This window comes from Capricornis sumatraensis, chromosome 1 (assembly GCF_032405125.1).
Source record: "Capricornis sumatraensis isolate serow.1 chromosome 1, serow.2, whole genome shotgun sequence".
Taxonomy (NCBI): domain Eukaryota; kingdom Metazoa; phylum Chordata; class Mammalia; order Artiodactyla; family Bovidae; genus Capricornis; species Capricornis sumatraensis.
In genome coordinates, this window is record NC_091069.1 from 233,534,078 (window position 1) to 233,550,269 (window position 16,192).

General features: G+C 43.5%; 1 protein-coding gene across 1 annotated transcript in view; it reads right to left on the reverse strand.

Annotated features, from left to right (window-relative positions):
• Positions 1-1,859: 1,859 nt before the first annotated feature.
• ZBTB38 (zinc finger and BTB domain containing 38) overlaps positions 1,860-16,192 on the reverse strand; it is a 43,564-nt gene continuing 29,231 nt past the window's right edge. The window contains exon 3 of the mRNA XM_068979602.1: positions 1,860-5,525. Within this exon, the coding sequence (XP_068835703.1) occupies positions 1,914-5,525 (3,612 nt within the window). The 3' untranslated portion in view covers positions 1,860-1,913. The remainder of the gene's footprint in view (positions 5,526-16,192) is intronic.

Here is a 16,192-nt window from a genome sequence, read left to right on the forward strand (position 1 = left end):
CAAATGGGTAAGAATGTTTTCTCTCTCCCTCCTATTCTGGCAGTTTAAAAAGTTAAAGAATCATGATTTCCAGCTTCCCAGGAACCTAGTCCATGTGACGGAATATCCTATAGGGGGGTTAGATTTTGAGGGCAGTGTTAATGGTGCGGGTCAAAGAAAAAGAACATTAAGCACGTAAGTGGGTTTTTAGCAAGGGGGCTGAAAGTGGCTCAGTCATGTCTGACTCTGCAACCCCATGGACTATATAGTCCATGGAATTCTTCAGGCCAGAATACTGGAGTGGGTAGCCTTTCCCTTCTCCAGGGGATCTTCCCAACCCAGGGACTGAACCCAAGTCTCCTGCATTGCAGGTGGATTCTTTACCAGCTGAGCCACAAGGGAAGCCCAAGAATACTGGAGTGGGTAGCCTATCCCTTCTCCAGCAAATCTTCCCGACCCAGGAATTGAACCAGGGTCTCAGTTGTCTGCAAACAGGAAGACAAGGCATCTGACTTGTGAATATATTCTATATTATTTTTGAAGCATGTAAGTCAGTCATGGAACCTCGTCACTTCACATTCTATCTCCCCACCCTCCAAAGACAAAGCTCCATTTGAGGCAAGGAAGGTCATCACTTCCTACCCACTCAAGTCATTACTGGGTGGGGCAGGGGTGTGTGTGTTTCTGTTGTCCTTTATTTATTTTTTAAATAGTATATGCTTGTGGGCTGCATAATTTCCAAGAAGGCTGACAATTGTAGGGATTAGGCTTTCTGTCACTTTCAAGTGCCTGGGAATTCACCACCACACATGTGCCTTGCACTTAATTTCCAAGACACTCCTTCAGCGATACAGGAGATGCCAGGTTTTACTTGAACCCTTGAGAATGGTTAAATCTATCTGGAAAGACCTCCACGTCCATAGCCTTGTGATGGATGGAAGACTTCAGGGAGTTTCAGAAGAATTTGACCTTTTTTCATTTTCTGAAGTGAGGCCTCTAGAAAGTAATACATAGCACAGCACAGGTAATCACAAGTAACTTCTGGGAAGGTTCTCCCCTGTGGATAAGGCATGACCTATGTTTTTTGGGACTTGAGAAGACCGGTTCTAGTAACAGCTCAGCCATAACTTCAAGAGAACAGCATTCCATCTAAAAGCATACACATGCTCTGAAGTCATACTCAAAATGCTTCCTACTGATTTTTACATCAGTTCTCATTATTTGCAGATCTATTGCTCATCATTATAATTCACTACAGGGGACATGGACAGTTAAAAGTTATAGTGCTTTATATCTGTATTTTACAAGGTTTGTGTTGCAGAAAAGTAGTTCTAGATAACGTATGAATGTCCTACTTGGGTTACTCATTTCACACGTATTTTCAGCTATACTATTATTTCATATGTACCCATTAATTTAAACAATTTTTAATAGTGCAGAAGCTGGATGAGAATAATGACTGTCATAGCTCATTTACCTTTTAACATATTTATGAAGGTGACATTCTCATGATATCTGAACCCTTGTATCTCCAGTTACTAAAGACAGTTCAGCAGCCAGCTCCTCTGAGCACTCACCAGAAAGTTTTAAATTACGCTAAAATTAAACTCTTTTTTCCTCCCACTGGCAAAAATATCACAGCTGAGAACTTCATAAACTTTCACAAGACACTTGGGATACTGGAAGATTCGGCTATTTTGTTTTTGTGTACTTTGCATGAAGTTAATGCCAAAACCCAGAGAGGATATTAGGATCCTTCTTCTGGAATTTGAACAAATGAGATTTTCTTTGTTACATTTCACTCCTTCATAACTGTTAAGTGAACAAAACTAAACAGAAACAAAAGAAACAGCTAACTAAAAAAAACAAAACAAAACAAACCCACCAACTTGTATTCTCAAAGGGTTTTTTTTTTTCCCCCTAAGGATCTCCATTCAAAGGACATTATCAACAACGGTTTGTACATTATCCTTTTGGTCAGTGCCTTCCGAATCAATGAAATGTGGATTCTCCAGGGGATTGGAGTTTTCCTGGCCTGTGTCACCTTCCACTTTCTCCTGCTGACTGGGGCTTTTGAACAAGTGTTTCTTCTGGTGCATTCCCAGGGCAGCAGCTGTTTTGCAAATTTTGGGGCACTGGAAGCAGGCATAGCCCTTCCCGTTATGCTCCCTGATATGCCTCTGCTCGTGATTCCTTTTCGTGGACAGATACAAAAAACTCTGAAAGCAGAACTGACAGTGGTATCGTTTTTCTCCCGTGTGGATCCTTTCGTGGATTTTGAGGGTCTCGTTCAACGTGAAGGCTTTGTTGCAGTACTGACAGACGAACTCCTTCACGCCCAGGTGGATGCGCTCGTGCTTCTGGAGGTTGCCGTGCACGGAGAAGCACCGGCCGCAGGTCTTGCACTGGTATGGTTTCTCTCCCGTGTGGCACCGCATGTGCATCTTTAGGGTGGAGGGGCTCTGAAACTGCTTGGCGCAGAGCTCGCACGCGTAAGGCCGGGCCGTGAGATGCCGGTGGGGCCTCCCTTGGCTCCCGGCCCCTGAGGCTTTGTCTCCGTCGTCGCAGAGTTCACATTGCAGCTTAGGCATCTCTTTGTTTTCCTCTTCCTCGAAGGCCTTCTCCTGCGGAGCCTTGCCCACCGCACAGTCCAGGTCGGCCGGGTATCTACACTTACCGCTCGGGCTTCTGTTTTCGTGCTCCTTCCTCCAGTTGGCCTTCCTCATTTTTCTCAACTGTCTGGATTTCTTCTTGGGTTTGTAGTTGTAGTACGGGCGCCACGGTTTGTCCGTGGAATCCTGGTCACTGGCATCGTCAAACATCTCGTTCATCTCCATGCACTCGGACTGGCAGAGCCCGAGGGGGTTGTCTCCATTGGCTTCCTGGTCGCTCTCCTGGGGCAGCGTCTCCTCCGGCGTTTGATACTTGGGTCTCCGCCCTCTCTTATAGAACAGTTTAGAGCCGAGGATGTGCCTCTTCACAATGGCTTCATTCCCGATTTTCACCGTTATTTGACAAAGGGGTGCGACGTTGCTGTTTGTGGAGGTTCCTGGGAGAGCGGGCTTTGCGATGTAGGTTTCAATTTTACTCGTTTCTTTGATGGTATTTGTAGTTTTGCCCAGTGAGCTTCCAGGGTCAGCAGTGAATTTGGACTCCTCTGATATTTCTCCCCTGCTACATGGGCCGGCTTTCTTTTTCTCCTTCATGCTCTTGGGTCTGCTGATGGCCCTCCCAACTTTGTCTGGCTCGGCGGGCTTGCCATCCTCTTTTGGGGTCTGACTGACAGTCTGGTCTGAAGGGGCTCCTCTGGGGTTGCGGCTGGTCATGGCAGCAATGGCATTGCTGTGCATTATCACCGATGAAAACTGGCTGCTGTGCACGATGACCGAGGGGGCTGAGCCACTGTAGCTGATCACAGAGGTGGAGTTCTCACTGCCGTTACTCACAGCCAAAACGGGCACATCCCCTGCCCGGGCGTCTGAACTGACAGCATTTTCAGTGGAAGAAACCGACACCTCTGTGGAATAAAAGTTATTGTCCATATCCACTTTTAACTCTCCCCTCTCGCCCCATTTGGTACCCTCTGCGTTTTGTATACTGGCCGAAGTGGGCACGTCCTGACGTGCTGGTGTTTCCAATGGGATGGCTGGACTGTTGGTCAAGGTGTTTACACTGTCCTGAAAATTCAGGGTAGGTAATTCAGAGCTGTGTGGATTCTGAATAACATAGGGACCAGGTGCAGGCTCATTCAGCTGACTGTTTTCTCGAGCATTTTCATAGGAAGAATGTCGGTAGCTCTTGTAAGGAGCCCTCTTGCATTTCATGGGCAGGAGCCTGTAAAGTTTATATGGATAGACACTAGGCTTCAAGCCTCCATTTGCTGTTTTTTTACTGATGGAAAGTCTATGGTCAATGGCATGGAAAGACTTCTGGTGGTTTTTGAGTATATAGTAGGTCATAAATGTCTCCAGGCAGAAAATGCACTGATACCGCCTTTCCCCTGTGTGCCAAATCTCGTGTCTTGTCCTGTACTCAGCCAAGGCAAACACTTTGTTGCAGTAATGGCAAGGATATGTTCTCCTCCAGGAGTGAACATTTGCATGTCTTCGGAGGCTGGATAAAGTCACATAACTGCGTTTGCACACCACGCAGCTGTAGAGCATTTGCCCATTAACAAACTTAACCATGTGTTCTGTTTCTGGCAGCGTACTCCCGGGACTGGAAAAGTCACCAATCCTATTCTCAGCTAATAAAGGTTCTGGGCCTGTGAATGAACTTCCGTTCTGCCCGATGGTGGGATAGTTTTCTAAGAAGCGCTGATTCCCTCCAGGAGCGGGCATGTGGCTTGACCTCATGCAGATCTGCTCGTGCCGATCCAGCCTGTTGACGGTGCTGAACTGCTTGTTGCAGTGCCTGCACACCAGGGGCTCCTGGGTCGGCTTGTGAAGCTGCATGTGGGCGCTGAGCAAAGTGCTGCTCTCGAAAGATTTGGAACAACAGCTGCAGTTGTAAACGAGAGGCGGCACCTCGGCAGCTGGTGGCCCAGGGACATCAGAGGATTTATTTTCCTCCGCCCTGGGAAATTGGACCTCTCCTTCGTTGTGGCTGGGAGATTTTGAAAGGGAAAGAACTGCTGCTGGCTGCGGACTTTCTTCTTGACGCACCTCCAAGTTGCTTGTTGGAGGGGGTGGTATATTTTCTGGAGTGGAATCTGATTCCTGGGGTACGGAGAGTGTCTTTGGCTTCCGGCATGTTTTCGGTTTTGCTGCAACAGCTTCAGCGTTCTCCTTCCCTGTGTTCGCAGGTGAACTGCTGTCCTGTTCCCGGGCAGGTTGACTTCTGTAAGCCTCAGCCACAGAAGACACGGCAGACACGGCGTAGGAGTGCTCAGCCAGGGTGCGCACGGGCTCCACCTCGTGGCAGACGTCAGTCCTCTCCAGGCAGAGGCTGGTGTTTCTCATGGAGTCGGAGACCTTTTTGAAACTTGCTCTCAGGTCCAGTGGAGAGAACATGTTATTACTGTTTTCTGTTTCGATGATGGAAAATGCATTTGTGATCCTTGGCCCGTTAGTGATGGCTGGTTCTTCATGTCTTTTTTCATTTTTTTCTTCCTTAACCACTCCCTTCTCGGTAATGCAGAATACATAGGGACCCGGAGAATTGGAGAAGTTGCGATCAGTAAGATCTTCCAAGAAGGATATTCCCAGCTTTTTCCCAGCAGCTGCAAGATCAGTGACAGTTTCCTGTCTCTTGACGACGACTGTGGAGCTGTAGATATAATTGAGAATTTCTGTAAACACTTCAGCTTTGAGATCATCCAGTTCCAGGACGTGGCTGGAAATACAGATGGTATGGCTCCAAAAGATGTTTTTGAAATAAAGGCTTGAAGCAGCCAGGACATTGCTGTGGGCTTTAAACTTGGTATCTTCCACAATGATAGTAACATCACACAAAATGCCCCGAATGCGCTGCTCGTTTAAGATGGAGAGCACTGTGTCGCTGTGTAAGTTGTCCTTGAGGTCCCTGGAAAGGGACATGACTGTCATCTAAAAGAAGAGGAGAGAAGTGGTCAGAGATAAAGGTCCTTCCACAAGGAGCTCTTTGGTTTATAGGCTATTTTTGATTTCTTTGAAAAACTTACTTTTTGTATGAAAATACAGGGTTTTGTAGTCTTTGGTTTTTTTAAATCTCATTTTGTTGTTGCTCCAAAGACTTGGAGTCAACCTTAGAAGCTTAATCTTTATCTTGCCCCAGCCTGTTTCTCATACCATTGCTCACAGTTGTTATAGTTGGAAATCCTCCCAGAACTTTTTCTCTGACTTTCTCCAAAGTTGTAGGCTACATATACATGTCCAAATTTGGCGGGGGTGGGGGTGGGTTCCCTGATAATGTTAAGGGTCTCATGATCACTCAGGGCTGCTGTGTTGAATTCTTAGAATCAGGCAATGTCATGGTCCCATCACAAGACTCCTGTCTGTTTCTGATGATCCACCCTAATGATTTGATCCAAACATAGCCTGCAATGCAGGAGACCTTGGTTCGATTCCTGGGTTGGGAAGATCCATTGGAGAAAGGATAGGCTACCCACTCCAGTATTCTTGGGCTTCCCTTGTGGCTTAACTGGTAAAGAATCTGCCTGCAATGAGAGAGACCTGGGTTCTACCCCTGTGTTGGGAAGATCCCCTGGAGAAGGGAAAGGCTACCCACTCCAGTATTCTGGCCTGGAGAATTCCATGGACTGTATAGTCCATGGGGTCACAAAGAATCGGACACGACTGAGTGATTTTCACTTTCACCTTACTTCATGAAGCAAGAAAATTAATTTTTTTTAAGTTTTCCTTAACTAAGCAGTGTGTGTGTGTGTGTGTGTGCGCACGCACATGCGTGTGCATGCCCTCAGTCGTGTCTGACTCTTTGTGACCCCAAGGACTGCAGCCCGCCATGTTCCTCTGTCCATGGGATTTCCCACGCAATAATACTGGAGTGGGTTGCCCTTTTCTGCTCCAGAGGATCTTCCCCACCCAGGGTCTCCTGCATTGCAGGTGGAGGCTTTACTGCTGAGCTACTGGGGAAGCTGAAGCAACCAGTATCTGTAACTAAAGGTATTGGCTGCTCAGGGAAGAAGCAAGAACTGGAGGAATCATTCCTCATTTGTGGCTCTGAAGGGTCTCTTAGTGGAAAGTCTTGGTCTGTGTGACTGAGTCTGACCACCAGGGGCCCCCTGCCCTCTGCACTACCGGCCCGTATGGGGACCCATCTCATCCCTCTGATTTCCCTTTTATCATAGCCATAGTAGACTAGGGTGTTCAAAAATAACTCTGCGAGGTACTAAAGGCAACCAAAATGGAAACATAACACAAAACCAGAGAAGTATGTTTCTGAGTTTATAATACTGTTTAGTCACAGGTTCTTAAATTAGCACAATTTAAAGGCACGGTGGCTCTTGCTCTGGTCTGAGGATCCCCCTTCTGTTGTACTCAGGTCTTATTATTCTCTATGTTCTATAATGAGCCTGGGTTGGCCAGAGCCTACCCACTACTGTTCTAGTGAGAGACAGTCCAAAGCACCAGCTTTCATGGTTACCTACAGTAAAAAATACACGGTGCATAGAGAAAAGTGAAACTAAAACTTACCCTTAAGAGGTGTGATGCTGTCTGTCCTGTTCTATTATCTTTCACTTAAAAAATGCCAACAGCAACTCACCAAACTAATTTCACTATATACTAAGAGATCACGCCTGCACTTAAACTGTAGTGCCCTGGCCAAAATACCCGCTCTGGTCTAAAAGACATACTACCCAGCTGCTGTTCATCAAGTCTCTCTCTCTGATCAAGCGAAGTCCAGAAAGCCCATACAGCTTGCCGCTCTTTAACTCCCAGTGGCCGTGTCTTCCCAGCACTGGAGTAAAACGTTTAGCTCATGGCATTCATTCAGTTGGAAAGACCAGATGGCCACATTAAAGCCTCTCTTTTTACCTTTTTGTAAAGCAATTATGAGCTGTGCCCATTATGTTATTTAGTGTCCTTTATATAAGAATCCATTTGATACCTTCTTTTATCTCATTCAGCCACTGGAAAAAGTGCATTTCTACTAACAAATTCCTCATTAACCAGCTAATGAGAACAATGCACTCACCATGTTTCTTTTTTTAATTCTTGAAATGAGGAAGCTTAGAACTAACGTTTACGTCGACTGTTGTAGCCACCGTGAGCCTGGCTTTCTGGTGTGACCACTGTCTGACTTTATTTAGTGATAGCTCTTCTACTCTCGTTTTACCTGCCTTTACCTGTAACCTTCCACGAATCCTTTCCAGGGATGTGGGGGACTATATCTTTAAATAAAATTAAATAAAAAGGAATCTTTATGGCCCCCTCTGTACCCCTGAAGAGAGAAAGGGTCACCCTGAACGGATTGCCAGAGTCTATCCTTCACTGGCTTACACAGATCGCTGACCTACCTACTTGGCAGGTGCCTCTTTGGTCTTCCGTGAGGTCTCTGCTTTGGGCCCCTGGGGGATCTACTTTCTCTCCCTTCTCATATCTTCTTCTCCTGTTTGGAAGGGTCGTGTGTGCTCAGCCGCTCGGTCATGTCTGACTCTTTTCAGCCCTATGGATTGTGGACCGCCAGCCTCCTCTGTCCATTGGATTTTTCAGGCAAGAATACTGGAGTGGGTTGCCATTTCCTCCTCCAGGGGATCTTCCCAACCCAGGACTCGAACCCCGTGTCTCCTGCCTTGGTAGGTGGATTCTTTACCACTAGTACCACCTGGGAAGCTTGAAACGGTCAGACCAGATCATAACAGGGTCTAGTGGACTCCCCACAGCAAGTTTTATATTGCAAGTACTAGCTATCATTAAAAGTTATCATTAGATTTGAGTTAAATCACTCAGGATCACTGAGGCTTCAGCACATGGAGAAGATTAGAGGGAGGCCAGCTGGTTGCAAACCAGCTAGTCAGGCCATCCTCTAGCCCAGGTAAGAATTAATCCATCCACCCCAGACAGTGTGAGAGCCTGGGAAGGAGTAGATGGCCTCAGCCCCACCTAAAAAGGTGAGATGGGGAAGTTAGTATGTGAATTCAGAATTTAATTCTCTTGACCATTATTTCTTGAATATTGGCTGAGTGTTATAGGAAGACAAGAGTTCATTTCTCCTTGGAACAGAGATTTACTGAATACTTACTTTATGCTGTGGGACAGAAGTTCTTGAACCTGGCTATGCATCTGAATCACCTGGGAAGCTATAATATGGTCAGCATTTACAGAGTCTCCCTGCCGAGACTCTTGTTTGGAACAGCTGAGGTGAGACCCTGGAACCTATATATATATTTTGTACCTTTTTTAGCAAATAAGGAACATTCTATTTGTCCCCGTGATAACAAATTTGAAAGTGACATGAGTAAACACTGAAAAATCTTGTCTCAGAGGATATTCATGTGGTTTTTATTCACCAGCCAGAACCAGGTCTGCGGACTGACACTAAAATCCAGCACCGTTACAGAAACAAAAATTCTGCCCCCAAAGGTCTGCAGTATAGCAGGGAAGGTAAGACGGCTTCACACGATGCGGTAAAGCCAAGATTCCCAGTGAAGGTGCAGGATCAGGAGTGCTGGGACAAAGAGTAGGGGGCAGTGGCCCCGGGATGGGGGTGAGGGAAGGCAAGAGAGCCTCGCCAAACCCCCTTTCGGGGAGAGGTGACACTGACTTCAGCTCTGCCTGCTGAAGTGGACAAAGCTGAGGAACATGAAGTTCAGTCAGAACGAGGCACAGTTGAGTTTCATGCCCTCAAGAAGCTTGTAATCAAGGAGCCCATGTCACAGTTTGGAACAAAGCATCCAAATCCATAAATGCAAGATGAAATGGCAGTGACAGTTGTCGAAGATGCAATTTCAAGTCATATTGTACATGTCCGATGTGCAACTGAGTTTGAAGTCTGAAGACCAGAGGGGACCCACTGTGGTGTTTGATACAGGTAGCATTTGGACCATGTTTTTGAAAAAAACAGAAAAGTTGATGTCAAAGAACAGTAAGATTTAACGTAAAAATCAATGTGTCTTTTCTTGAGAAACAGGAAGACTGGACAACAACGGGGCTGCTGCCTGGCTGGCAACCGAGCAGCTGCGTCCCTGCGTCACTGCCACCTGCAGGCACGCACTGCCTTTCCCAGCGCTCACTGCCCGATGGCTTCTCTCAGCACCAAGCCCAGCCTGGCCCCGTTAGCCAGTTTTTGATTTGTGCAACTGATGAGAACATGGAGTAAAATCACATTGGACCCAGAGTTCTGAACAGTCATCCTTACTTTAAGGATATCCCTAAAGTTAGAATTCAGACTTAAATGAGTTTAGGGGGGAGGCAGTCATTCCCACCAAAAATAGTATTCTTTGACTTAAAAAAAAAAAAAAGTGATCTCCTCTGCTATATTTCTTCATTGAGAGTAAGTGAAAACAGAAGTCTTAGGAGTTCTTGCCAATGGAAAGCCCACAACAGACTTCAGAAAAAGAAATAGAAGCTGGAAAGCAGATGAGATTAAGTTAATATATAATATTCTGAAACATGTACTAAAAAGTAAGTTTTGTATAATATATCTATTATTTTCAGTAGTATCACCGAGATGGAATAAATAAGCATGAAAAATGTTATTGTTACAAAATTTTTGCTGAGCCAATATTTTAAAACAATAAATCAATCTGTAATTAGATAACTGTGATCATCTGATTTATGTTACTATTTTCCTGAGTTTGTTTTTTAGCTGTAAAGGTTTTAACATACATCTTCTAAACACACAAATACACGTACGTATATATCCACATGCAGATACCAACAGATCTATGATTACATAAATATATGAACATGTGCTGGTAGAGACAGATTTTATAAGCACAATAAATATCATGAGCGTATAATTCAACATCTAAAACAACAAGACACATGAGAGAGAAAAGGGGATACAACTAATAACTGTGCCAGATAAACAGGTATACATTGGGACTATATCCTGGGAAATGAGGATGAAGGGTCATCCTGTATTTATATATATATAAAAATATACATATCTATATAAACTAAATATAAAATACTACATTATATTATAATTACACGTGTATATTGAGATAAAGTATACTTTATAAGTATTTAAAATGTTTTTAAGAATTTTATAAATATATAATAAACATACTTTATAATTATACTCCATACCAGGGCCATTAGGAAATTCTACTTAATTAGCATATGTAGAATCTGCTGCTGCCTTTGTCTCCTGCATTATTCCAACCTTATATAATACATTCATATTATGTAAGGATGGGCACTTAAGATGCTTTTGATGATTAAAATGACTTTTCTTTTTTCAAATTAATTTTTATTGGAGTGTAGTTGCTTTACAATGTTGTGTTAGTTTCTACTACTCAGCAAAGTGAATCAGCTGTATGTTTACATTTATCCCCTCTTTGTTGGATTTCCTTCCTCTTTAGGTCACCACAGAGCACCGAATTGAGTTCTCTGGGCTGTACAGTAGGTTCTTATCAGTTATCTATATGTTATATACACAATATCAACAGTGTAAATATATTAATTCTAATCTCCCAATTCATCCCACCCCCACCTAAAATGACTGCTTCACTTACTTATAGAGTTAACTAGTATTAAAAAAGTTTAAAAAAAAAATCTATGCTGATGGTAAAATATGCAAACAGTACAGAAGCGGATGAAGGGACAAAGCAGAAGGCCCCTCCCCCGCCGCTAGGCTCCTCAACTCCACTCCAGTATACGCACAGCACACACAGCTCACGCACTCCCTACACGAGTCCTCTTCCCATAACTCAGAAAGACTTCTACATTCTGCCTGTATGAAGCTTTAGAAGAAAAACTGCATTTCCTCTGAGGCTCTTCCGTCCTCACCCCTAGCTCCTCTGCCTGGCAATTCCTGTAATTTACTCATCTCAGGTGACATCTCCTTTGGTCAGCCTCCCTCCTCATGAATTTCCAGTCTGGGGTTCCAACCTTTATTGTCGCATGCAATATTGCGCATTTGTACACATTTCTATCCTTCCTATTTGCTCCTTGAGTTTAGGGACAGTCTTGGTACCAATACATTGTTGATTCTGACAATAAGTGAGCAGGGAGACATTGGCTCCTCAGGCCCCGAGCAGCAAATGGCTTAAATAACATACTGTACTTAGAAAGTTACTTGATTTAAAGCTTTAAAAATCAGACCTGGGTGAACCCAAATTCTACTCGAGAGAAAGCAAAATTACTAGGAAAATAAAAATAAATTCCTGTTCCTTTTTTTCTTTCCTAGTTTCATTGTAACCCGGAGGGTTCTCAAAGTATGTTTCATGGATCTCTGGGTCTCCCAAGACCCTTTCAGCAAGTTCTTGAGGTCAAAACTATTTTCATAACCACACTAAGATGTCATGTGTCTTTTTTACTGTGTGAACATGTGCACTAATGGTACAAAACCAAAGATGGGGAAAACTTCTACAACCTTAGCAGATATCAAGCCAGTGACACTTGGATTAAGGAGTAATTATCATTTTATTAAATCTGGATGATTGAATATACATCTATTATTGTGTGTAAAATCGGAAGGACACATAAAACACTTCTGCCGCATAATGAAAAATGATGACTGCCTTGAGAAAAAGCATTTGGTGTTTCCTAGAGCTCTGAGTCAAACTTACCGATTTTTTTTTCATGGAACATCATTTTTACTTGAAAAAAATTACTGATAAGATAAACCATGGCTATTCAGATACGGGTACTTGGGCAAACATTTTCTTGAAAATGAAATAATTGAGTCTGTCATTTCAAGGAAGCAGCCATTTTGTTGCCAGTAATAAAATCAGACTGGAGCAAAAAAACAGAATTTTGGAAAACCTGTATCTACCACAATGAGCTCAACACCCCTCAATATATAATGACTTTTCTGATGATGTTGGTGGTGACGTTAACGGAAGTGATTTTTGGATACTGAGTAATGAATTTGGCTCAGTGAACCAATATTTTCCAAATGACCAATGCATATTACCAAAAAAAACCATGCATGAGCTAAAAGGTGTAACAGAGAGCCATATATTTACACGTAACAAACTGTAGAAAGTTCACTGATATGGATTCCATGTTGCAATTAACCTTTAAGAAAGTCCTACTGGTAGATACTGGTGTAGCATCAAAGAATATCCACAACTAACTAAAAAGGTTATTTTAAAAAAAAAAAGAAAAAAAACTTCCCTTTTCCAACTACCTAGCTGTGTGAGGCTGGATTTTTTTTCATATAGTTCAAATAAAACAACACATTGCAGCTGAATCCAGAAGCAGATTTGAAAATCCAGCTATCTTTCTATTAAGTCAGATAGTAAAGATATAGTATACCTTTGAACAGCACAGGTTTGAACTGCTTAGATCCACTTGTACACAGATTTTTTTTCACTAAATATGTACTACAGTGCTACATGATCCACGGATGGCTGAACCCACAGATGCAGAACTGGAGGAAGGGATACGGAGGAGGGGAGGTTTTGTGGATTTTTGACTCAGTGGAGAGTCTGTGCTGTATCTAACACCTGTGTTGTTCAAGGGTCAACCATATGTGCAAAAAATAACACCACTCTTCTCACTAATTTTTGCTTTAGAAAATAGTTATTTTAAAAATAAAACTGTATCATTTAAACCATGGTATCATTTTACCATGTAATTGGGTTTATCGTAGTCAATTTTTGCAAGTTAACAAATAGTTTTTAAATTCTCCTTTAAAATTTTGAATGTAACTCAGATAAACAAAAGCTCTTTGGGTCCTTAAAAATTTATAAGAATGTAAGGGGGTCCTGGGAATAAAAAGTTTGAGAACCACTGCTTTAAACAGTAAGAAAATATTCAAAATCATATTTAAATAAATGACTCAGAAATTATTTTAGTCAATAAAATGAATCACATGTAAGACAAAATGAATGAGAAAGTGTGCTAAAATACAAAGCAGAAATGCCTAGGCGTCAGGAGAAACCAAGGCACAGAGAAACACAGATAGACACGTCACGGCCACACAGATGCATACACACACTCTATAGCTGCCTTTAATTTTCCAAGCTGGAAGTGACTGCTACCTATCACTTGAGTGTGAGCATGGCTGTAAAACCAGGTGGACCAATAGTCCCTTCACACTACACTCAGGTAAAAACTGCTCCTCGATTTGCTGCCTGTATTGTTCATTCAACCTATCATTGCTTGAATCTTTGCCTTCAAGTCTCAAAGGCTGGCTTGGTCATAGCATTCTGTTTGCCTTTAGAGTTTATCCATTCATCTACTAGATTAGCACCCCCTCCCCATTATATCCTGGATACCTATTCTGGGTTTGAACTTGAAAACAATTCTTGGCAATGATCTGAGCAACTAATTCCTAGTATTTCCAGCCTAATTAAATCTTCCCTTCCCCAAGTAGACAAGGCAATTTTACTAAAGCACAGAGAAGTCAAAAACTTAAAATGATAGTTACCATAAAATTTTTAACTCTCCCAATGTAAACCCCCCCCCAAATTTTGAAAAAGCTCTTAAAATTGTTTAACCAGTGTAACTATTATGTAACTTTATAGAGCTTGTTAATAAAATCTGGTGTACTTTTATTAGCAAGTCTTTAAGACATCACAGATGGAGAGTGAAATAATCCTGTCCAGTCTGCATTCTTACTGAGAACTTGACGTCACTTACTCAAGACCACCCTCCAGGGCCAGACTGAATCCCATTTTTCTGTATCTTCTGATCAGAGGAAAATGCCAGGCGCCCTCTCGCCAGCACCTTGGCCATTCAATTCCCAACATACATGGTAATGAAACTGAATCAACGGAGCCACTTTCCCCTCTTTCTACTGCCATGCTTCTATAAAAAGACACTTGGAAATAAAACCCAACTAAAAAAAGAACACACTGCATTAGATACTGACCTGGAATCACGCACAAGTCAAACTCACAATCTATTCGGGGCCAGTGCGAGACCCATATTGAAGCAGAATCTACTGCGTGGACCTGCTATTCTCTGCGGAAAGTGTTCTGACAAAGGACACCACTTCGGTGATCCAGGTCCACATCCCACACACATCTTTGCAGTGCCTTTTCTCATAGTCACGTTGGGTGACTACGTCAGACCTCCTCACGTGACGGGGTCTTAGAAACACATGCATCAGATCTCGGAAACAGATTACAAAACAGAAGCCCTTTATGGAGTTCAGCTACGTCTAAGAAAAGGAAAATCCTCTCACGTTGCCTTCTAAATGCAGCCCAAAAGGAGCAGAGAAGAGCTGCATTTATCAGATTTTCATGCATTTAAGCTATCAGATTCAAGACGGTGTAGCATGACAAGGGAGGTCTGTTTTTCATCTGAAATTCAGGTGGCTGGAAAAGGTAACATCAAGAAACTGCTGGAGTCCACTCAACAGGGAGGCAGCTTGGCTTGAGCCACCTTTCTTGAATATATTGTTCTGAAAAGGTAAACATCTGGTCTCCAGACTTGTAGTTGCGTGCATATAGATTGTAAGAACGAGTATTAGATTCACAAGTGACGCAACGTGCCCGGTTAAATATTTCAGGTTGCTTGTTTGGAAAGATGAAAGGGGGAAAAGGTCCTTTGTTTCTTTCTGTCTCTCTCTTTTTTTTTATCCTTTTTGAAACACAGCAGTGTTTAGAGGAGGTAGCCCTTGGGTTCATCTCACGATTGAGCTTGCCCGGACACCTGCTTGCTTAAGAAAGCTGGCAAATGTCCTTGGAGACTCATATCTCTAAAGCCCTGAAGTGCTGCATCCGTTTCTTGTCCTACCAAATTCCACTGACATTTAGAGGTGCTAATGTGAAAAGGGATTTTAAAAGTCTGAATGCTGTGGGAACTGAGTTACCAGAATGACCAGGACAGGGGTCCCATCCCCTGGAACTTCTCATTTTACGGGTGAGCGTATGATCTAGAGTTGGTTTCAAAAGCCAAATACCTTTTTCTTAAAGGCCTACCTGATTGATTAGCCCCGTTCCTCTCAGTTGACTGTGACCTGTCAGGGAGGATGGAGGCAAGAACTATTATACATTCTAACTTCTGAGCAAAAATGAACTTTCCTGCTCATTGCAAGATGGATTATCCTAAAAAAAGGACAGAGACCAACTGCTGCGTGGTGTTAAAACTATCTAAATCCACCTGCCATTGCACCCTTGTTCTCCACCCCTAGCTCCCTGCACCCCAGCTTTCTAGGGACTCCTGCAAGACAATGAACCACAGTTTGCATGGACTCTTTCTGGATGAACCACGTAATGCACGTGAAAAGCAGCAAGCACAGTGCTCAGCACACAGTAGAGGTTCAAAGAATACAGGTGAGAATCAGCTTGAGAACTGACTCCCAGTTCTGTGTCCTGCTTGCCGGTGACTGAACAGAACCACTCAGGCATGCAACGCAAAGGGTTGTCTTTTAACTGCACGAAGGAGATCAAGTCAGGCCCTGCCTAGAGCCCTTCAGTGGCTATCCCCAGATGTTAGGGTGGAATGAAGGCCCCTCGCTGTGGCCTGTGAGGCCCTGCACTGTCCATGGGTCCCAGCCACTATTCCCAGACTCCCACCCCCTCTGCCCCACACTCTGTGCTCACACTCAGTCCTCCCTTTGCTGCCAGTCTCTCCCGGCCCAATTCCAGTCCTGCTCAGGGGGCTGGCTCACCCCTGCTAAGGCCCAGCTCAAATGTCCACTCCAAGGG